This window comes from Coptis chinensis, chromosome 2 (assembly GCF_015680905.1).
Source record: "Coptis chinensis isolate HL-2020 chromosome 2, ASM1568090v1, whole genome shotgun sequence".
Classification (NCBI taxonomy): domain Eukaryota; kingdom Viridiplantae; phylum Streptophyta; class Magnoliopsida; order Ranunculales; family Ranunculaceae; genus Coptis; species Coptis chinensis.
In genome coordinates this window covers 86534821-86558882 of record NC_141457.1, presented here as the reverse complement: position 1 = coordinate 86558882, position 24062 = coordinate 86534821, and the positions used below count along the sequence as shown (strand labels likewise).

At 36.9% G+C, this 24062-nt stretch overlaps 3 protein-coding genes across 9 annotated transcripts; 2 read left to right on the top strand and 1 right to left on the bottom strand.

Annotated features, from left to right (window-relative positions):
- Positions 1 to 4138: 4138 nt before the first annotated feature.
- LOC147518569 (uncharacterized) lies at positions 4139 to 7523 on the top strand. Of its 2 annotated transcripts, XM_086594791.1 has the most exons (5): positions 4139 to 4255; positions 5253 to 5392; positions 6281 to 6406; positions 6626 to 6778; positions 7390 to 7523. In XM_086594791.1, the coding sequence occupies exons 2-5, from the start codon at positions 5333 to 5335 to the stop codon at positions 7498 to 7500; spliced, it is 450 nt and encodes a 149-aa protein (XP_086450917.1). In that variant the 5' UTR covers positions 4139 to 4255; positions 5253 to 5332; the 3' UTR covers positions 7501 to 7523. The 2 variants fall into 2 exon arrangements, with proteins under 2 accessions (XP_086450917.1, XP_086450915.1); XM_086594789.1 differs by lacking the exon at positions 4139 to 4255 and having other exon boundaries at positions 4445 to 5392.
- Positions 7524 to 7959: 436 nt separating this feature from the next.
- LOC147518568 (DNA-directed RNA polymerase V subunit 7-like) lies at positions 7960 to 17683 on the top strand. Of its 6 annotated transcripts, none has more exons than XM_086590388.1 (4): positions 7960 to 8259; positions 8339 to 8418; positions 13390 to 13505; positions 15377 to 15712. In XM_086590388.1, the coding sequence occupies exons 1-4, from the start codon at positions 8077 to 8079 to the stop codon at positions 15397 to 15399; spliced, it is 402 nt and encodes a 133-aa protein (XP_086446514.1). In that variant the 5' UTR covers positions 7960 to 8076; the 3' UTR covers positions 15400 to 15712. The 6 variants fall into 6 exon arrangements, 4 of the variants coding, with proteins under 4 accessions (XP_086446514.1, XP_086446515.1, XP_086446513.1 ...); XR_015211832.1 differs by lacking the exon at positions 15377 to 15712 and adding an exon at positions 14947 to 15315 and having other exon boundaries at positions 7963 to 8259; positions 13390 to 14867; XR_015211831.1 differs by lacking the exons at positions 7960 to 8259; positions 8339 to 8418 and adding exons at positions 14947 to 15026; positions 16578 to 16731 and having other exon boundaries at positions 9878 to 14867; positions 15377 to 15968.
- Positions 17684 to 18494: 811 nt separating this feature from the next.
- LOC147518567 (putative fructokinase-5) lies at positions 18495 to 21264 on the bottom strand. The gene is made up of 4 exons (XM_086590384.1): positions 20450 to 21264; positions 19233 to 19643; positions 19005 to 19142; positions 18495 to 18909 (listed from the first exon to the last, which is right to left on the bottom strand). The coding sequence occupies exons 1-4, from the start codon at positions 20639 to 20641 to the stop codon at positions 18655 to 18657; spliced, it is 996 nt and encodes a 331-aa protein (XP_086446510.1). The 5' UTR covers positions 20642 to 21264; the 3' UTR covers positions 18495 to 18654.
- Positions 21265 to 24062: the final 2798 nt, after the last annotated feature.

Here is a 24062-nt window from a genome sequence, read left to right as displayed (position 1 = left end):
AAGTAGGACAAGTAATTATGAAAAAAAATGTAAATCAAAATGCAGAAAAACACAATGTGAGAAGCCCTCATCTTCTTTCAATCATTATAGCATGTGTCTATGATACAATAAATAGCATATGAGAATTGTGGTTGACTGGTTGTAACGTAGTTTGGTGTTTCACTCTTGGGTTGCACTTAAGTGTTTAAGTTTGTGTTTCAATGCCTAAACATTGTGGTTTGGTTTTTGAATCACGGTTATGTTTTTAAATGAAATTACGAATATATTTGGTACTTAAGTGTTCACATTCAAATTACAGGTATGTGTGGTACTTGAGTGTTCACATTCAAATTACAGCTACGTTTTCGCGTTCAAATTATCGTCGACATGCATATTTCATTATGATGTACGTATTGGAAAATCTCTTATTCCAATATAGCTCTACCACTTTGCCATCGCTCGTAATACTTATTAAATTCAATATAGTGATTTAATGGGAGTATGCTACAGATAGTAGTTTAATAGGAGTATGCTACAGATAGTAATTTAATAGTAGTATGCTACATCTAGTGGCTTAATTGGATTATGCTACATCTACTGTTTTAATATAAGTTAGTCAATGCATTTGTTCCCTCCGTATGCTCCAACAGTATAACCCGTCCCTCTTTTTACTTTTCTCTTATATAAACATCTAGGGTTAGGGTTTAGGGTTTTTACCTTTTTTTTTAAAAAAAAATTCTCATTTATTGCTACTGCATAAGATCCAATCAAGCATAAGAAGCACGAAGCAAGCATAAGAGCACATTAATTTTGCAAAAATGAAGGTAATTTCCCTTTAAATTCATGAGTTTGATTAAGTTTAAGTTTTAGGGGTAAATAAGAGAAAATTTTGAGTTATTGAGTGGCATTCTTCACTTAGAATTTTATCAAGTATAAAGAGCACAAAGAATTTGATCTTTGAAATGTTAAGAGAGATAAATTTATCAAGTATAAAGAGCATGAAAAAATTTGTTGGTTGTGTGAAGGTTTTCCTTCCTTTATAGATTACTAATTCTTGAATAATTGAACTTGGTTGAGCTATTAGTCTGAAGTAGCCTATTAAAAAGTTTAATTTCTACATTAGTTGCTGATCGAGACATTTGTTCATTGTCTCTATCTTCATGAGTTTCAAATTGAAAAGTACATGTTTCGTTCACCACAGGTTGAATGTCAGGTATGTGATCAACTTGGACACTCCGCTATTGAGTGCCAATTTATGTACTCTCGCTGTAAAGAAGCTACATGTGATGGGATCCGATTGTTGGGCAAATCGCAAACAACAAGCAATCCAGGAAGGAAGTACTTGAAGTGCCAACATGATTCATGTCGAAGTTATTTGCAATGGTTAGATGAAGCCGCTTTTCGATCAACTTTCGGATCAAGCTCATCAACAAACGAATGCTTTAAGTGTGGTCAGCCAGGCCATTGGATGAACGAGTGCCCTTGGGTAAACTGTGAATGCAATACAAAAGACTATAAGGGGAGGAGGACTGTTAAGACTACCAAGTATGGATTAAATGTTGGAGAAAGGTATTTGAAATGCAAGAGCTGCTAGAGATTTCAATGGCTTCGTGATGCAGTGAAGATGGCATCAAGAAAGAAAACAACCACTTTGACTGCGGAACCCATTGTCACACTGAAAATGACTCTGTCTGAATTCTCAAACCTAAAAATAAATTGAAAAATGTAATGTGTAATGCAAAGTTGAACTTTGAACTTCTGCACAGTTATAGCTTCATAAGATGGCTCCTTGTAAGATGTATTCTAACTTTTTCTCTTTTTTCTGATTGCAAGTTTTAACTTGGTAAGATGTAACCTGACATTTTTATGATTGCAACTCTATAATGCTCACGATGTATGTATCACGAGAAGCACTTTCGACAAGCTTGACAACTTTTTTAAACTGAAGCACTTATCTGTGTCTTTTTGCTAATTTTGATGTAACTTTTTCGGTAATAGCCCATTTTGTTATGTCTGTTCAGCCATGCTAACAGTTAAGATACAATCTGATGTAATACGTTTGCACTGTGAACACATGACAAGTATGAAAATAACCTGTCAGAACTCCATAACTCTCTTTTTAACATAAATCTTCTTTACTATTTGGAATCCATAATGTAATGACATACAAAACAAAGTTGCACTAACTAGACGCAATCTCAGGTAGTATGCCGACTTTTTAGGAAAAATAGTTTGAGATACAATGGTTTTATCATATGATTAAACACAAACTTTTATCATATGATTAAACGCAATCTCAACACCAGTTTTGTAGCACTTAAATGTATATCAAACTCAGAGTAGCATACTATTGAATTATATATAACTTGGAGTATCATATTATGGAAAATGTGACTAAGTGTAGCATATTATTGAAGTATTATACGATTGATAGTATCATATTCCCGAAATATATGAAACTACTAGTATCATAGTATTGAATATGGGATTAATAGTATCATACTATTAAAGTATATATAACTTAAAGTATCATATTATTGAATTTGTGACTAAGAGTATCATATTATTGAAGTATTATAGGCTTTATAGTATCATATTCCTGAAATATATATAATGAATAGTATCATATTATGGAATATGTGATTTATAGTATCATACTATTGAAGTATATGTAACTTTGAGTACCATATTATTGACTATGTGAGTAAAAATATCGTATTACTGAAGTATCTAATCTTGGGTTTATATAGGACATGGTTTGAGTACCACAAGCAAGTAACGGGGTTTCCTAATACTTTGCACGAAAGTTTTGCTTCTATATAGAGGAGGGACAACGAGCTATAGAAGGACAACGAGCATGGACTCTCTACAATATGTAGTCAACACAGTGCTTCATGTTAGAGTTATCCCTCACATGAGGAGAGGAGAGAAATTCATTTTCAGCTTGTGTGGAGAAGACAGAGTGCGCCCCGCGCCCTCCACAAGCCATTCTGAAGCGCACCCTGCACTCAAGAGCCTAGACATCGTCCAAGGCATGACCACGCGCCCTGCATAGGCAAATCTGGAGCGCACCCAGCACTCAAGCGCCTGGACATCGTCCAAGGCAAGAGCGCACCCTGCGCCGTTGTAGTACAATTCTGAGCGCGCCATGTGCCCATGCCTATTTTGGCAAGATTCTATTTTTGCAGAACCACGAGTTTTGCATCATAAGTTTGGGTTTTTGGCAAAACCAAACACACGAGAGACAGTACAAAAGTCAGATAAAACCCAATCTTGAAAGCTATCAAGATTGAGAGATAACTTTTACAGAGAGATAACCCTATAAAAAGATAAGAGTGATCTAGTAAGGTGAGAGACTGAAATGAAAGATTGTAATATTCATTCCCACTTTATAAAATGACTAGCTCTTATGGAAGTAGACATCATTGGCCGAACTACGGTATATATTTGTGTTGTGGTATGCGTTTAATTCTGTTTTTTATTATTATATGTTGTTAATAGTTGTTTAGCGAGTTGGGCATGTTAGCATATGTTGTAGTTGATAATTTGAAATTTGTCTGGAGTTGAATTGTATTCAAATACATGTGTAGTGGGGAAATCGATTGGTATTGGTATAAACCCCAACACTTCACCGCACCCTTCAAAAAGCCACATGCAAACTATGTCTCGAGCTAATAGGTCACAGGTGCTTTCTAAAGCTCCAATTGTCCCACCGAATTTTCCATCAACACTATCTCGTCTTCCAACTATGCCTAATCTCGTTCACTAGATTCAATATGTCATTTATTGTTTGATACTAACGTATATGTTATATGTAGTAGTTTAACTAAAGTATGCTGCAACTAGTGGTTTAATGGGTAGCTTAGTGACCCAATTGAAACTTCTTCACCCGGTAATCCGGTTTTACCCTTCAAAATATGTGGCTGAAAATCAGGCGCACGAGAAATTTGGGTGCACCCGACGCACCCTAGACGTCCTCATTTATTATTAGAAGTATATACGTCAGTTGTTTACTCACTTTGACCATGTGCCTGTTCTTAACGAGTTAGATGGGTTTTGTTCAGTTCTGACTCACTGTAGTTGACTCAGCCTCTGTTCTCACTGAGTCATTCAGCCATGCATAAAATAACGAAACACTAAATAACTATCAACATTGTTGTTACTACTTCTATACTTCTATAATTTATATTACATATATTTCTGTTTTAAGATAACAAGTCTTTAAGTAAGCAGTTAATAGAAGGTGCTTCCAAAGGGAATCTCAAGAAACTCAAGAGTAAGCTTTTGGCATTTTTTTTTTGGTTCTAGGATTTGTAACCAGTAGTATTGATATTTTTTATTATTATCTTAGTCTCTTTTGGATGGCTTCAAGTCTCCCAGTATCTGATATACATACATATGTAAGTTAGATATCGAAAGTCAATTTCTTGGACATTGGTACAAAATGTCTAAAGGGTTACCGCTTATTTATAATTAACCGGAAATATAGAAAAGTTGAGTGGGCGTTGGAAAGCAAGTGGATATGTATATCAATTGAGATACTACCAAACTTCTCGAGGTTAAGAATGGGAAGACCGCTATATGAGGTTCAAGTGGTACTTGACATGTTAAGAGAAGTGGAATATGAGCAAGTCTCAGTTGTTTACAGAAATTAAGATTGATTCTGTATATGCCTTGGTGTGGACACTTGTGGTTTTAAGGTCTTAAATTGGTTTGCTACCTTCTATGTGGAGCTCCACAAAAACATGGAAGTAGCTCTTTAGCTGCTCTTACTTTTTGTTATCATTTACTTAGCCTCTGTTTAATAGCACTGGAAAATAGTCATAGAGAAAAGTTTCTGTGTAATTCCACAAACTTGTTGGATAGGCTTGAATTTTTGGGATATTTTAGCGCCTATGAAAGAAACCACACAAAAACTTCACAACTTATCTGCCCCAATTTTTTTTTTTTTTTTTTTTCCCAACTAAAACTTCCTCCCCAATCAAACACTCATAGTGGGAAAATTCTACCACATAAATGCATTATCATGGATGTAGATTCCCAAAAGAAAGTTTCCAGGCTATCAAACAGAGCCTTAGGTTGCCAAAGTGCCAAAGTCATGTTTACATCGCCTCAAATTATTTCGTGTTATTTGTCGTTGTCTTTTTTTTTTTTTTTTTATTTCTTAAAATAATTTAAAATGGCATTTTTGTTAGTAAGCCACTTTTACTATTTTGCTGGTGGAAGTTTGGTCCATCGTCAAGCTTCAATTCAATTAGTTTGCTTGCCTGCAGGGAACGTTGAACTTGTACACTTCTTGCTTTCTAAAGGTGTTGATGTGAATGCTCTAAGTGATTATGGAACACCATTACAAATGGCTGCAACTTCTAACAATGTAGATGTTGTTAAGATTTTGTTGGATCATCATGCAGATGTAAGCTGATTTAAGTAGGAGTCTACAATGACATTTTGTGCATAAATAGGATCCTCTTTAGGGCAAGATTTTATTTAATCCTGTGAAGTAATTTCGTGGTTTATCCTGATTAAAGACTTAAAACAGAGATTTTCAATATTTGCATTCTCTCTGTCATCCTAGCATGTTCTTACTTGATATTCAAATTGTTACATTGTCTTCCAATCGCTTTCAAGTAAGAAGGTGTTTTGACTTCTGCACTGGATGGTGGGGTAAACTGTGGTTACATTTTCTGGTCTTTGCTCTATAGAAGCCTGTTCTTACTACTCGAGCCTTTTAATATGCCCCCCTCCGTCCCCGCACGCGCACATGAGAATTCACTGTCTAGGATAAAGATAGTACTTGTAGTTTATTCCATGTTCCTTTCCTTATTCAGGAAGAGTTGATCATATTTCGTTTCTTATTGTTCTTTTGCAGCCAAACATTACTAGTCTCCATCCTAGCCCTTTGGTTGCATGTATTTCTGAAAGGTCATTGAAATGCACACAGCTGCTACTTAGGGTATATAAATAAGGCGTGAAATGGAGTGGGTTGTGTCGGGTAAAGTGAATAAATTCAAAGTGTATTCAAACCTGAGCTCGACTAGGGTTGTAGTACTCAGTCATACCAACTCGAATCTGAATAAACTACCAGCCTGAAACCCTACATGCTATCAGCAGTGTGCTTAATACGTGCCTTGAAACATGTGTTACCTATATAGCATGTGCAGTGGACTTGCTCGCGTTAAAACCGTGTTGTCCAAAATGCATCTGCGTTATAAAAGTGGTGGGAGTTGGGTATATTATTATAATGTAATCAACTAATCATTGCTGTCATGTAATACTCTTTTTCGCATTACTCCCTGTATAGGCAGGTGCGAATCCAAATGAAATTTCAACTGGAGCACCACCACTATTGACTGCAGCAACAGTGGGTGACAATGAAATTATCAAATGCTTATTGGTAGCTGGAGCTGTTCCAAATATCACCAATACTGTGAGGCCGTATTCATTGTTTTTTTTTGTGCGCTTCTATCTTGATTAGTTTCATAAATGTATTCTGTATTACGTGTTTTCAAGTTAATATGTACAAATCCCATTTCTAAAGAGTCTGTAATCAGTGCACTTTTCAGTCATAATTGTCCAGTTATTCCATTATGGTGAACTAAAACATTTGTGGTGCGACTTGTGGAGATTAACTAATCTATAATTACAGATTGGGATGAAGGCTATTGAAACTGCTGCGAGGAATGACAACCGCCAAGCTGTTAGAACACTTTTTTCTGTGACGTCTCCTATTCCAGCATATCCAGACTGGAGCGTCAATGGAATAATGACGCGTGTGCAGTCTAAAGAATTTCGTCAACAGGTACTGCTGCAGATTTTTATTTTGAGGATACAAGATGTGTCAGTTATATGTTTACTTTTTAGGACCATGCATTAAAGGCCATGTTTAGTTCTCTTTGACTGTGTGCTTGCAGTATCTATTGTCTACCTAATTTTCGAAGCTAGCTTTTCTTTTGTCAATATATCACATGTGAGATATCCCCATAGGCCATTTTGACGACTCCTAAGAACTTTTTCCAAATTAGGAAGTTTTGTCTTGTGATTTTAATTTTTGTAAATTCATGTTGTCCCTATATTAATATTGGTTATATCTTTCCTTGCCGCCACGAACTCCAACGATCTCCCTATGATATTTTCGTTCTTGAAAAATTGGCCTTGAAAAATCCAATTAAACCCTAAACTATTCAAACTCACAGAAGCTGTCCCTTGATGAAGCATAAGATAGGGATTTGTTTTCTTGTCCACATGAGAATAAGCATATAACTGTAGTCCTCTGGACATTTACCTTTCGGTCCATATAAAATAAGGCAATTATCGTTTGGTTCATAATTTTCTTATTCTGTATTGATTTATTGTTATCGCTTTTCTGTTTCTCTGTACTGAATTAATACTGAAACCCCTTACTCTGCACAGATGAACCTCAAACTAATGGATAAGTCTTTGGAGGCGAAATCTAGAGCAGAAGATGCATTTAGAAGAAAGGACTACCTCACAGCCACTTTTCATTACACTGAGAATCTATAATTGCATCCCCTTGTGTGTGTGTGTGTGTGGAGATGTGGTATAACCACATAAATCAGTTGATGTAGGTGGCTGTACTCCAGGCAGGAGGGGAGGGGGGGAGATGTGGTATAACCACGTAAATTAGTTGTAGGTGGCTGTACTCTAGGCAGGGGGATGGTATATAACCACGTAAAATCAGTTGATGTAGGTGGCTGTACTCCGGGGGGGAGGGGAGATGTGGTATAACCACGTAAATCAATTGATGTAGGTGCCTGTACTCCAGGCAGGGGGGGCAGGAGATGTGGTATAACCACGTAAATCAGTTGATGTAGTTGCCTGTACTCCAGGCAGGAGGGGGAGGGGGAGATGTGGTATAACCATGTAAATCAGTTGATGTAGGTGGCTGTACTCCAGGCAGGAAGGGGGTGGGGACGTGGTATAACCACGTAAATCAGTTGATGTAGGTGGCTGTACTCCAGGCAGGAGGGGGGAGCTGGTATAACCACGTAAATCAGTTGATGTAGGTGGCTGTACTCCAGGGGGGTGGGTGTGTGTGTGTGTGTGTTGAGATGGATCTTTGTTGACGTGGTTAATGTGATGGAAATGTCAGCCTCCAGCGCAGACTCCTATGATGCCACTATATATTCCAACAGGAGCCTTTGTTGGGCTTTTCTAAATGAAGGTGATGAAACTTTGTCTGATGCCAAGTTTTGCAGAAAGCTGAGACCAGACTGGCCAGAGGCATTCTGTAGGGAAGGAATTGCACCGAGTATATTAAATGTAAGAATTTTATCTCCCACTTCATATTTTTAGAAATTCATGCTCAGTTCAGAACTTCATAGTTCATGAATTACTGCAGGAGTACGACCTTGCATTAAATGTGTTCATTGAGGGTTTGAAGCTGGATCCTGAAAATGAAGAGCTCCGAATTGTTTTCAGGTTTAAGTCATATTTGTAGCAACATTTTAATCTCTACAGTTAACAGGGACTTGACCAACATGTTCAATACAGTGACACATTCAAACCCAATTCTGCCTCTGACCAATATGTTAATCTCTACCATTGAATTCTATGATTCGGAAGCACTAGAAAAGGTATCAGAATAGAACATCCTTCGCATCTTTCTAGAAGTCAGCTAATCATTCCTGTAGCTAAGCCAGGAGTATACATTGAGAGGAATAGAGTCAACGTTCGCTTCTTTCGGATAAGGCCTCTTACTTTGCATATTAGATGATTCTCTTTTTCTAGTTTTTGCTTACTTCGATCTAGTGTTCAGAACGGGCGGGTTTTCTTGAGTTCACTGCCTGCCATGAAGGAAGGAATTGGGTAAAGAGATTCCGGAGGGTTGAAAGTTACATTAGAACGCGTCATTTATCCTATTAATGAAGAAACTACCGGTTTAGAGATACTGATGAAACAAGATGAAGTAGGATAAACCGATACCCTGTTTCTATTCCAGCCTAGAAGTGAAGTGATATATGTTCATTATGCTATACTTTTTTCTTAAAGTCAGAAAAGAAAGAAAATTCATTATGTGGATATATGGATTTCTGAAAACAGCAATTGGGCAGTATGATAATAGCGCCAATACTCTTTTAAGATTGAAGTATTATAAGAATGCATTCAAAACCGCTTTTCTCCTTTATCTCCTTCTTAAGAAAATGCAATAGTGCAGATGGAAGCTTCTTATTATCGCTGCTCACCAGTAGTTCAGTTTAACAGGTCGAATCAGTATCTAATAGAGAATCCAATATAGCTGGAGTTCGATTTACCAGTTCCGGGAATCAATAGAATTGGGTTAGTGTTCAAGTCCAACGATGTGAGTCATAGAAATTCTTCCTAAACAAATCAATAGTTTATTAACAAAACAAATAGTGAGTTTATTACTTTTCTATTGCTACCGTGAGTGATGTTACAATTACCAACAACCACCTGATCATGCCCCTGAGATTCTTAAGCCTGTGATAGAACGCTGGGATCGGCAGTGGGTCCAAAGGAGAGTCGTGGCACCAGTATATGGATTTCACCAATAAGATTGGGTATCTAGTCATAGCTGAGGAGAGAAAAGAAAGATTAGGTTTACTAACTCAAACTCAAATTCATATTCCCAAATTCTTTCTGGGATAAACCCCGAGAATGATTCTAATAGTGCTATTTGCTGACTTAGTTCTTAATAAGCCGGTGAATTATCTGATTCTATTATCTGTTAAATTGTCAATTTCTCCATAAGCTCGAACTTATGTGAAGAGTCAATTCTATTAATATATTAGAGTAGGCTCGGGGACACTCATATATGTCAACACTCTCCCTCACGGGACAGACATTTGGAAATACACAGTAGAAGGATCGACATCTTCACCGGCGGCAGAGTGGAAATGCAATTAGAAGGATTTGGACATCTTCATCTGGCAGGAGTTGAACTCGAGACCTCTCAGAAACCAGAGGCTCTGATACCATGTTAAATTACCAATTTTTCCATAAGCTTGAACTTATGTGAAGGGTTAATTCTATTAATATATTAGAGGCTCATATATGTCAACATTATCATGTCTATTTCTTTATTCAAAGCTCGTATGTCTCCACTGCTAGGTTCGCGTCGTCCACAGTCTCCATCTTCTAGCTTCTCGTATCCCTCGTCTCTTTCTTACAACCCACAAAGGTCTACACAGACCAACCCTGTTATAGCTTGGTTAAAAACAAATAAGACTCAGCCAATAGATGTGGCGGCACCCCAACTACCTTTCGGCTTGCAAGGTATCAAGCTTGACGTGGGGCATCCAACCCTACAACCACCAGCCCATCGGCAAAGCCCTATTGATGCATCTGTCGGATCCCATCACTTAAGTGAGATGACAAATGTCTTGTTTAATAAAATACAGCAAGATGGTTACAAGGAATTTGATCCTCTAAATAGACCGAGTTCTAGCAGTTCCGTAGTCCATGCACCCACCACAATCCCTCTTATTCATTATACCACCTTTCAACAGGCTCTTTTACTATCTCTGTTAACTGGGTTTTCAGTATGGTGGATGTTAGTACCAGAGAAACAACTTGCAATTCCTAGGAATGAATTTTCTACGGAATATGCTCGCCTATTCAAGGATGCTGCAGGGGGTAGGGTAAGAACATTCGGCTTTCCACATTTCAATGGAGTGTTTCACGGCCAACTTCAAAATGACTTTTCAAAAGAGAAGTTTCAAACGGAGATGAAACGCGAGTTGGCTATAATAAAAAACGAAGCACACGTTGCAATGGGGAAAGATACTGAGCCTCTTCCTCCTACAGTAAAAACTCTTGCATTGGCTACTATGGTCGGTGCTATCCTTATTGCTATATTATTGAATGAGGCTGCTATACCTAATGTTAATCATATTCTAGAAAAGTTTAGAGACATATAACATTTTTAGGAGAAATAAGATAAAGGAAAGTGATCATTTGAAGAGTGAAATAAGCCAACTCATATCTTGATTTTCGTATCAACTCCTCTATTAGCTCATTTCGGATTGGATTTAGTTTGGGCTTATAGATAAAGAGATAATGGCCCTAGAATGAGGCCCTGGTAGCCACTATGGTACTGGGGGAGAGGAAAGTGGGTATGTGGGTTCCTCTCGCTATTTGAGAGAATATATTGCTCGTTAAAGTTCTTAGTTTCAATCTTTTACTAAAAGTTCTTATGCGATGTTCCAGTTTCTTTGCGGCTTAGCTTAGAGAAAAGGTGACTTCTAGTTCCTTTTGGGTAGTGCGAGTGGAAAGCCCTACAAAGTCCTTAAGTTAAGGAAGCCGAGTTGAACAGAAGATAGAGTTTCAGTTCCAGTGAAAGCTCCTACTCCTAACAAGTTGGAAAGTGAAGTTCAAGTGCCGAAATCAAAGATAAGTTTCTTATTTCTGTGACCGCGGTTGCAATAAGTACTTTAAAGCTCAATAAGGCTATCGTTTACCTTGCCAATAAAGTTCTGGTAGTTGCATAAGGAAGTGTACTAAATCAACGTTCTCCTTCTCTTACATCTTCCCTCAAGGGTCCTCTCTTAAGCCTTTGAAGGAGCCTTTCTATATCTTCATTAGTTTCCTATTTCCTGTAGTTCCATGAGGCTAAGAGTGCTTCTAGGGAAGAGCAGAGGTTGAGAGTAAGAGAAGCAAGGAAGACTGCCAAGACTCCTTCGGACCCTCCTCTCCTGACTAGCCTAGTCCTTCTATCTAGAGATATAGATAGTGAAAGTCCCCGACTCTCCTAAAGCTAAAGTAAGTAATAAAACCTTAGAGAGTTTTAGCTCCTCTTTTCTACCCCAACATCGGTAATTCATATCTAGCAGATGAAGACGTGAGGACGATACGCCATCTTCAGAAGAAGCCTTTCAAGGGCTAGCTCTCTTTGGCAAGATCGCTCATTTCTTCCTAAAGTTAGGACTAGAGTGGGCCTTTGCCCCCTGTTCCTAGGGATCTAGTTTCTTTCTGTGAAAAGCGGAAGTCCCTACATCCGTTTGCCTGCCCTGAGGGGCTTACTTTGTTCTAGGCAATAAGCAGGAAACCTTAAGTGCACTTGTAGCCCCTCGAGGGGTTGGCTTGCCCATGAGGAAGGGGGGCCTTTTCTTATATGGAGAGATGCCCCTACGGTGAATTTCTCCTAGCTTCATAAAGAAAAGAGAAGGTCAAGGTTTTCATTCCTAGCTTTGAGACCACTACTACGTCAAATGATTGAACCTGGGCGGGCCTCTCTTTTCAAACTAAGCCTATGATGCTTGCTTTGCCGGGCTTTCCCTACCGGACAAGCAAATTAAGGAAATGTGCATGAATTGTATCTGCTATGCCGATCGAAATACGAATAAGATCAGAAAGGCAATCATTGGGGAAAACAATGGAATAGCTTCGGTGGGTCCGCACCATCCAAAAGAAAGTAGTTTTCGGAATTTCTACTTTCGAAGTCAGTGTCCATCCAACTTGGCGTTGAAATAAAAAAAGGTTTACGGGGGAGAACATACTTTACGGCGTATGCAGCCCCAAAGAGAGGCTATAAGTCTGGCCTCATCTAGATGTAGGATTTGGCAGTTGAATTTCTGTTCGATGCACCTTGAAATCAAGGGATTTGAATCTATGTCGTGCCCCTTCCAAGTGGGTGGCCATGATGATTATAGGCGGAATAAGCCGCAAACGATATAAAAAAAAGATTGGACTTCATTCATCTGATCCGATCTCTTGGTTGGTCTGGTCTTTCCATGAGGAAAAGGCTTGCACTTGATTCTTTTAGTAAAAACGTGAGCCGAAGCTCTACTCTCTTCTGGGTCTAGGTATATGGTAAAGGTTCTCAAAAGGGCATTCTTTTTGAGTATAGTAACATATGCCCTTCCTCTAATGAGAGTCTTTCTGCGAATCTCTTGATCCGGAGAGGGCTGGTTGAACAATAGAACATTGGTTGTAGCAGATCTTCTCTCTATGCTGCTTCCGGGAGTTCGATCTGTTGTTGACAGTCCATCATTCGTTTTATTCCTTTCTGCCTCATTCGCTCGAACTTCAGACAGGTCGCGTGCATGACGAGTTGTTGGGGCACTCCCTACATTATCCGTTTCAAGCAACTCGTACTCCCCATCTGTTGATTGATAGGATCCGCAAGCAGGCAGGTACCCAGGTATTCCCGAATCCATAGCAGCAGGTTTGAATGTTGGGGACCTTCAGTCTGTCTTTCATCAAGGCTCTTTGTCAAGTGAGGGTTCAGAGGCAGGATTTGAACGCTAGGGTTTCGCAAAACGACCTCGCGTAGCCAAAGCCAATTCAGTAACCGGTATCAATTTGAATAGGTAACATATCGGTCAAGTCCCTGTTAACTGTAGAGATTAACAGTAAGCCTTGGTTCTTACCATTGAATGTGAGAAGGGATAGTATGAGGATAAGAGCTAACAGGTTAATGGATTTTGTCAGCATGCAGTGGCATGCCAAGAAGTGGCACAATACTTTGCTGGATAGGGAGCAGGGTGTTAACAAGGGAAAGAAATTGTTACGAAGGTATTCTATTCTACCAAAGAGGTGGAAACCAGGTAATATGATGAGTAACTTAATCATTCCCAGATGTAGTAAATCGAGGTACTGTCAGAGGGATCCAAACGGGGGTCTATCGGACATTATTTACTTTCATGTAATAGATATCATGAACTCACCCCCCAAGTACTCGTTCGAAGTCTTTCTTAATCTTTCATTTGTGATAGGTTTCATTGCTTTCTGGGAAATTGCCCCGATGATTCTCCTAGAAGTTGACCCCACTCTGATCTTATAACCAGAGAAAATCAAAATCCTAAAGATGGTGATAGAGCATTATGGGATGAATCTGCTAAATGCGATGGATGGTATCATATGTACAGAGAATCCGGTGCATAATCAAATAGCTGAGGATTTCCATCAAAAAAGCTTGGAGTTGGGGGGCTCAGAAGAAGCTAAAGTCAAGGGGAGAACCAAGGCTTTAGCCATAGCAATGATCGCAACCCTGATTGTAATTATGATGAATTTAGTTGTCACACATAAAATAGATATATAAGGGGGGGATGAGGAATGAGACTACTTGTCCTAGGTCGTTCGGTCCCATGTATATGTCTGAGGTTATAAGGTCCTTCCCAGCAAGAAAATGAGGCTTGCGGTCGGTGTTAGCATCAACAGATCTTATTCAACCTCTAAGAAATTAGAATCCTTAACTGACGCAAAGGAGAGACTCAAAAGATATGATTGAAGGGTAAGTGAGCGGGCAAAAAAAGGGGTTCGAGAAGGAATTCTATGATTCGGAAGCAGTAGAAAAGGTATCGGAATAGAACATCCTTCGCTTCTTTCTAGAAATCAGCTAATCATTCCTGTAGCTAAGCCAGGAGTATACATTGAGAGGAATAGAGTCAACGTTCGCTTCCTTCGCCGCTTCTTTCGGATAAGGCCTCTTACTTTGCATATTAGATGATTCTCTTTTTCTAGTTTTTTGCTTACTTCGATCTAGTGTTCAGAACGGGCGGGTGTTCTTGAGTTTACTGCCTGCCATGAAGGAAGGAAGTGGGTTTGAATGTGTCACTGTATTGAACATGTTGGTCAAGTTCCTGTTAACTGTAGAGATTAAAATGTTGCTATAAATATGACTTAAACCTGAAAACAATTCGGAGCTCTTCATTTTCAGGATCCAGCTTCAAACCCTCAATGAACACATTTAATGCAAGGTCGTACTCCTGCAGTAATACATGAACTATGAAGTTCTGAACTCTGAAGTCCCTGTTAACCATTGAATAGGTCACATTCAATGGTATAAAGATGGATCTTTGTTGACGTGGTTAATGTGATGGAAATGTAGGCCTCCAGCACAGACTCCTATGAGACCAGACTGGCCAGAGGCATTCTGTAGGGAAGGAATTGCACCGAGTATATTAAATGTAAGAATTTTATCTCCCACTTCATATTTTTAGAAACTCATGCTCAGTTCAGAACTTCATAGTTCATGTATTACTGCAGGAGTACGACCTTGCATTGAATGTGTTCATTGAGGGTTTGAAGCTGGATCCTGAAAATGAAGAGCCCCGAATTGTTTTCAGGTTTAAGTCATATTTATAGCAACATTTTAATCTCTACAGTTAACAGGGACTTGACCAGCATGTTCAATACAGTGACACATTTGGCAGACTTATTCTGCATGGAGGTAGAAAGTCAAGATTTGGACAACTCAAACTATCTAATTCAATATTCCAGTGCTAATTAGTTCATCCGATGTCCATTTGAACTCCATGTATTCAAGATATATGCCATTTTTGTTAGAACTGAATTACCTCTGCAACTTTTTTTTTCCTCCGAAGTAATCAAATGCTCGTCATTTGGAGGGTTCAATGCAGATTTTGGGATAATATTTTGGCAACGTTTTACAACATCCTTGATCCTTATTTTACAGGGAAACTATTGAAGCCAGATTGAACTCCAGAGACTTGCAATAAGAAGAATGATGATAATATGCACTTGTCAGATAGATATTACAATTTTCGGTGGCTATTCTAAACTGGAGCAGTTAGATACTTGTGACCTTTGCTAGTCACTTTGTAGTATGTACATGGCATATCTTCTCTTGTTCAAGTGTGAATCACTACTGAGAAGCAGTATTTGTCACTTTGTCAGGCAATTTTTTGCTTCTCCTGTGCCATTACTGGACCATAGTTGTATTCCACATCAATGTTCAAACACTTGATTGATTAATCCGATAAGATAGTAAAGGTATTCAACGAAATTTCTCCAAACTGGGTCTCGTACTAAAGAGACAGAATATATCAGTTGTAATTTTGAACCCATCGCGCTGGACCAAGTAGACACCAAATAGTGTACGAAGGGTGCTCAATCAGCATCGCAAATCTCGAAATATTTCGTAACATTTTCCAAGACGTCTGATACACGTGCGCACTTGACAGCATATAAAAAAAAGAGTGGAAGACTGAAAAGAAGAAGAAGAGGTTCTAGAATTTCTCCGCCGTGCTTAACACATAACCATCCAGGTAAATTTTTAGAAGGTTTTATTGTAATTTCTCACTCTCTATAGTGTTCATGAATCAGTATATACATTCAAGAATCGTTTTTTGGGGGGAATTATTACTTGGTTTATCATTTTAGAACTTGGGTGTTTTTTGCATTACTGATACATTTCAAGTTTCACTACTATGTTATTCTGTACTTTCTCTTTGTTTATGCTTGATTGAGCTTTTTTTTACAACTTGGCCTTGCTAATTTTTCTGATTACTCTTATATCTATTTTATGAAGATTAATAGTTTTTAGTTGATTGACACTTAAGGAAACCCTTGTCTAGATATAAACAACTTTATGGATCTAGCTCTAGTTCTCACTGCATTAAGAACTAGCATTCCTTAGGATACATTATTCCCCAGACTATAGTAGTTAGTAGACATCCCATTGGAGCATTGAAGCTTGTAAACTTGTAGTTCTGATTCGGCTTTGAGGTTTCAAAACCATTAATAGAATTCAAACCTTGATAATAACCTTGATTTGGCATAAAGAAGGTTTGAGGAACTTGATTCTGTTGTGAGTTTTGTGAAAAACTTGCTGGATTTGAAGTCATGGTGTTGAAGCTTTGAACTTGTTCTTGAAGATTTGCTGGAATAGAAGCAGCAGCAATATTGATTTGAGATGCCGGAATATTAACAGCGTCATTGACTTGATGATGATCATTGATCTGATTTTCATTGAGTTGAGGAGTGATTTGATTTTCAACTCCATTAACAATCGAATTAGGGTTTGAAGAAGGTAAATTTGTATGATTTGATCTTGTCATTGAAAGGTTTTATGAATTGATTTGAAGAAAATTGATGGATCTCAAAACTGTTTTTGGATCAATTAGCACCGTGAGGTGTATTTAGCTCTGATACCATAACAAAATGATTTGTAAGAATGATTTTCATTAGAAGGACTTGTATTTTCGTGGGAGGATATGTTGTTGATGAAATTATTTTTTCCTTGATATACCCGTTTGATTCAGTTTGCTGAATGTGTATGGCAGATCCGAATATGTATCTTAAAATAGAGTTGCCATGGAATGTATTGATCCCTCCTGAAAATCTGGATGCTAAAGGACTTTTGCTCCAGCGAGCAGTCATCATACGCCTATTGGAGGATTTCGCAAGTCGAAAAGCCACCAAAGATCATGGTTACTTTCTCGCTCTTACTACCTTGAACACCATAGGTGAGGGAAAAGTCAGGCAGGAATCTGGAGGTGTGCTCTTCCCTGTTGTCTTCAACTGCATCACATTCAAGCCTTTCAAGGGAGAGGTCTTGAAGGGGGTTGTGAACAGAGTTATAAAGCAAGGCGTCTTTCTGAGTTCTGGGCCTACTGAGAAGGTATTTATTTCAGCTACGACAATGCCAGACTACCAATACGTCCAAGGGGAAAATCCAATTTTCATGAATGACAATCTCTCAAAGATTGAAAAGGATGTGGAGCTCCGCTTCATGGTGATAGGAACAAAATGGATCGAGAACGAGAGGGAATTTCAAATATTGGGTAGTTTATTTGGTGACTGCCTCGGACCTGTTTGAAGTGCTTCCCAGGAGTTTGAAGTTTGTATATGGATGTGATCTTGTTTTATGACCTTTAGTAGTTTAGCACTTTTACAATTCTGCTTGTTGGCTAGTTAATATTTTGTCAACTGTGTTCTCTCCACTTTGTAGAAATCAATGGTATCGGCTGGCTACTTTCTATGGTTTGGCTCTTTTGATATAAATTCATGCTTGTAGTGTTATACTATGAACAAAATAATTAGTGTCAGTTTGCTGCTAATTTTGCCCACAAGTACATGAGCTTATCTATAAGAATGAGCAGGGCTGAGAAAATATAGTTAATGACAGTCTCATACAGAAAGATTGCATTCGGTTTGCATTGAATTAGTCCGGTCGACTGGTATACAGGGTGATAGAAACTACTTAGTGGAAGGTAATGGTAGGTAGTCTATAGGAGTCAGCTGGAAGAGAAACAGGAACCCCTTTTACTCCTTTTAGGATGTAGTTGGAAATTTTTGCATAACTTCTCTTTTTTAAAGTTGTTGAATCCTCCCCCGGGGACTGGAAATGGGACTGATGGTATTAATTTGAAAGAATGAAAGGCTTGTAAGTTGCAATACGTTGAAGCCCTGAAGGCTGAAGCTATCTCAAATTGTTGAGCAAAAGATAAACGGAGTAACTCTCGACTTGGACCAGGATAAAGTAGCACTGTGAGGACTTAAGACAGTTAAAATAGGACTTATCTGATAAATTGTTCAGCAAAACATGAAGAGTAACTCATTGCCACAAAATTTGAATAGTGGAACTTGAGAAAGAAATAGGTCTCAGCGTTTTACTGTCTGTCACGTCAATAGTAAAATCATTGCAGGTGTAATATCGAAGTGTATTTATTTGGGGGTTGATGATCTCTTTTCACACTATATATAATCCTTTCTGCTTCTGTTTAACAATTTGCTGAAGGTATATATGATGATATAACTGAAAAATTCACTAAACATCCAAACACAAAATATAAAAGTAACCAAAGTGAACTTCATTAATGGAGAAAACGATAAGTAGTCCTTTTGTCTGGGGAAAAACCGAGTCCCCTACCTTAATTAAAGAAAACTATTGAAATTATCAGCTAACGGTACAACTGAAAGATATTCCTAAACAGAAGCAAGAACACTCTTCTAAGTAGACTTGGTCTTGGCAATAAGCTCTAGAGCTGCCGATGTATCTGGGAGAGCTGGAATGGCTCCTTTCTGGATAGTACAAAGAGCCCCACATGCATTAGCAAAGGTGAGTGCTGCAACCAATTTATCTTCCTTCTCCAAGATAGAAGTATCTTTGGAAATTGAAGTAAGCAGCGCTCCAACAAAAGCATCACCAGCTCCTGTTGTGTCGACAGTGTCAACTTTGAATCCACCCACTCTTCCCTTAAAGTTCTGCAAGTATAAAAGCAACATATATATGTTAATACAACCTTGTTTTTCATTTGCAATTCAATTTCTCAACCAACCATTGAGGATAAAATTGTTACCTTTGTGAAGTATCGACAGCCCCTCTCTCCATCAGTAACAATAAGAAGCCTTAGCCCGTCAAACCACAAATTAGACAAGATGTTTTCCTCATCCTCAGCATCACCTCCAGTGAGAAATACTACTTCGTCATCACTAACCTGTTCCATTGTCAACACAATTAGACCAACAATGTAATAAAATATAACACAGCAGGAAATTCCACAATGCTACTAGTTTGTAAGTATTACCTTAATAATGTCAGCTTCGTTCCAAATGCTCTTGATTCCTTCACGAGCAGCATCTGCTGATGGCCACAATGGCTCTCGAACATTAGGATCATAGGAGAGCAAGCTACCAGCCTCCTTAGCTGCTTTCATCGCTGCCAAGTGAGCAGAACGACATGGCTCAACAATCAAACTTATTGAACCATAGTGGAAGACTTTAGCTGCCTTGATAAGATCAAAGTTGAGCTCAGATTCCTTTAGAAGCATATCGGCACTTGGGTTTCTATAAAACATGAACTCCCTTTCACCATTCTTCTTCAGAGTAACAAAGGCCAAAGCTGTCCTTGCATGAGGATCAAAACAAACCCCGTCGCTGTTCACATTGTTGTCTTTCAATATGCCCACCAACATGTGTCCGAACTCATCATCTCCAAACTGTATGCACACAATCACCAAAGCTATTAGAATTTTTTCTATTAAAACTAATCAATTAGTAAGGCTTCTCCAGACAACAATGAAAAAATATATCACTATATGAAGTATGTAGGATGGACTAAGAATGAATGGCCGGAAATATCGAATGTGCTCAATATGGCACTGATCCGGCATCCTTGACAAACTTAAACACAACTTCTTGGTTCATAAAAATTACTTCTTCGTGCTTCACATGTACTAAAAAGTAAAAACTTCAATAAAGATATGTATTTCAATAATCGGATAAATTTGTTCCGTGTAACATTGGTTTCATTGGTACATCTGATTCAATTGACCCTTTTTATTACAAACTTTTCAGAAAATTAAAGATGGCTCAGGTTAAAAAGTGTGGTGCCCAATGCTCAATTTTCGAAAAAATATTTATATGGAGTAAATGCTCAATTTTCTAAAATTGACACGTCACATGCATATATTAATTAATTGGCAGAAACATATTGAATGCAACACATTACAAAATAAATCGATTTTTTTTTAAAATAAAAATAAATAAACACAACAATGCTTCAATTGATCTTGAAGTGATGCATGCTGCAATTTAAACAGGTTTTAACAAGAAAAATTAAACACGCAAATAAATTATAGATCCATATATGAGCACATCAACAATGAAGCATCAACATATAAAGAGTGCATGCTTTGATTAAAGTACATCCTTGATGCAGAAACAATCACCACGCTTGGTAATACCGCAAACCACAAAAGAGAAGACCGACTTTGTTTAGTTAAAAAAAGATTGTGAGACAAACCTTGCCTATGAAGGCAGAAGAACCACCATGTTTAGTAATGGCACAAGCAACATTAGCAGGAGCACCACCAGGAGCTTTAAGAAAACCTTTGGACTCGGCAAGAGAAACACCAGATTCATTAGGTACAAAATCTATGAGCATCTCTCCCATGCTAATAACCAACCCTCCCTTATCACCATTAGAAACAGTCATCTTTGAAAACTTGATGTGACGTAACAAAAACTATGAAAGCAAACTAAACGAAAGAGGATCACACAAAGAAGCGAGAAAGAAAACACTCCAAGTTAAGAACTGCAACTGCAAAGAGGATGGAAAGACTTATATATAGATGACAATAAAGGAACTTGTAGATTCGGATTTCGTAATTAATTAGGAGTTATCCATAACTTTAACTTCTTTATATATCCAAAATAAAATCACAGTAATAAATTCACTTCCTTCTGTCGAGTCCTAGCTAGTAGCTAAAAATACGTTCGATACGATCCTGAATCCTGATATGATTTTCTTTCCTTTTCTCATATGGTTTCTTATGTTAATCCTATGGACACCATGGACACCATGTGGTGTTAGATCACTTAGATGGCACATTGAGATGCGTGAGCGAAATTCTCCAACGTTAATTAATGCTGCAGAAATTTCTTTTAGCGATACAAATAACAGATTTTGATTTTGATATAATATTCTTCAATTTGAGCTGTTACATTTGATATGAAAGATAAATTGATCGTGCTCATTTGTGGAAAATTATTTGATAATCATGGATCTTGAAGCATGGGATCGTATCTTTCTAATTTGTTGGATAATCATGAATGGATGGAATTTGGTATGATCTACTATCTATATACTAAAGCAGAGACCTCTAATAGAGGATTTTCTCTCTCCTATGTGGCACTCTAATATGAGAGTTAGTTTTTTTTCTCTCTTATGTAAAACTCTAATATGAAAGATAATCTTTTCTAATAGCCTACAATCTCATGTACATAGAACCTCTTTGGAGAGTTTTAGTGTATTTCTAATTCTTATATTTGGAGAGTTGGAGTGTATTTCCACTTCTTATATATTTGATCAGATAAACAAAATTGCTAAAAAATAGGTGATTTATAAAAGGTTACGAATAAAACATTTTTAGTGTTCCAATTCTTATATATTTGATCATATAAAAAAATTTGCTAAAAATATGTGTTTTGTAGAAACTAATTCCCTATTACAAATCATACAATTTTAATAAAGCACCGACTTATTTCGAATATATCCTTAACACGGCCTCAAAACATACTTAAAAACAATTATACAAAAAATAACATCACAAAATATATAATAGAAAATTAAAAAAATAAAATAACGGCAAAGCAATAATGACAAATATTTTAAAAATATATATAATAATGAATGAAACTAACGTAAAAAAAAAAATTAATGGGGAACCAAAAACTGGATGCAAATGCATCAAACTATAACCTCAAATAATATTTAACAGAAAATCGGAAACTGGATGCAAATGCAAGTATTAAACTAATCTTAAAAAGTAATATATAGAAAATTGGAATATGGATATAACTGCATTAAACTAACCTCAAAGAATAATTAACGGAAAATCAAAACTTTGATACAAATACATCAAACTAACATAAAAAAATAATTGTCGGAAAATCGGAAACTGGATGCAAATGCATTGAGCTAACCCTCAAAGATTAATCGGAAACTTGATGCAAATGCATTGAACTAACCTCGAAAAAAAATTAATTATAAATTAGAAACATGATGCAAATACGTGGAACTAATATTAAAAATTAATTAACGGGAAATCAAAAACCGGGTGCAACTGCACTAAACTAATCTCAAAAAAATAAACTGGATGCAAATGCATTGAACTAACCTCAAGAAATAATTAACGGGAAATCGAAAATTGGATGCAAATTCATTGAACTAACCTCAAACAATAATTAACGGGAAATCGGAAACTAGATGCAAATGCAATTTTATCAAATAATAAGCGAGAAATCAGAAACTGGATGAAATGCATTAAACTAATCTCACGAAATAATTAATGGAAAATCAGAAACTGGATGCAAATGCATTGAACTGATCTCAAAGAACAATTAACAGGAAATTGGAAATTGGATGCAAATGTATTGAGAATAATTAACGAAAAATCAGAAACTGAATGCAACTACATTGAACTGATCTCAAAAAATAAATAACAGGAATTGAAAATTGGATGCAACTGCATTGAACTAACCTCAAAATATAAATAACGAAAAATCAAAAACTATATGCAAATGCATTGAACTAACCTCAAAACATAGTTGGGTTATATTGTGGTAATATCTCGATAAGTATAGTTTTGCATTTAAAATGATGTTTATCTTATCTCTTTCCGTATGATTAGAAACTCCTTGCTATTCAAGTAGCTTCAATATATATGAACTTCACCTTATTAGACAATCTCACAAAACTTCAATCAAACTTCTATTATTAAACAACAAAATAAAGTTGAAGGGTTTTATCAAATGGGAGTTTTTTTTTTAATGGAGAGTGAGGTTTTCATGTTATAAGAAATTTGGTTAAGTGATTAATATAATATTAATATATAATAGTTATGCATATTTGCAAATATTTTTCAGAATAATTAATATAACAACACCCGTTCATAGATAATCTTTGAATATTCTACATAGTGAGAACACCCGTTCATAGATAATATTTGAATATTCCACATAGTGAGTTATGCATAATTTAAATAATAATTAATGGAAAATCGGGAACTGGATAATCTTCGATGATCCCACATAGTAAATCAAGCATAATTTACTTTTTATGTCATGTTTGCAAAGACACTACAGATGAATCAGTAGAAGTTGGTATTACACACCACATTGAATAATTAAAAGGAAATCGGAAACTGAATTCAAATACATAATAGAGCTCAAAGAGTGATTAACGGGAAATCAGAAACTTTATGCAAATGCAATAAACTAAACTCAAAAAGTAATTAACTAGAAATCGAAACCGGTGAAATTGCATTAAACCGACGGATAATAGCTAACGGAAATTAGAAATTGGATGCAAATCCCTGAAAAATAATTAACGGGAAATCGGAAACAGTATGCAAATACATCAAACAAACCTCATATAATAATTAATGGGAAACCGGAAACTGGATGCAATTCAAATGCATTGAATTAAACTCAAAAAATAAATAACAGAAAATCAAAAACCGAATGCAACTGTATAGAACTAACTTCATAGAATAATTTGTGGGAAATCGGAAACTAAATGCAAATACATTAAAATAATCTCAAAGAATAATTAATGAGAAATAAGAAACCGGATATAATTGCATAGAACTAACCTCAAAGCATAAATAATCAGAAACTAAGTGCAGGTGCATTGAACTAACCTTAAAGAGTTATTAACGGGAAATCGGAAACTGAATCCAAATGCAATGAACTAATCTCAAAGACTAATTAATGAAACATTGAAAAATGGATGAAACTGCACTAAACTAATCTAAATGAATAATTAATGGGAAATTATAAATTTGATGTAACTACATTGAACTAACCTTAAAAAATAATTAACGGGAAATCGGAAACTTGATGCAAATGCATTG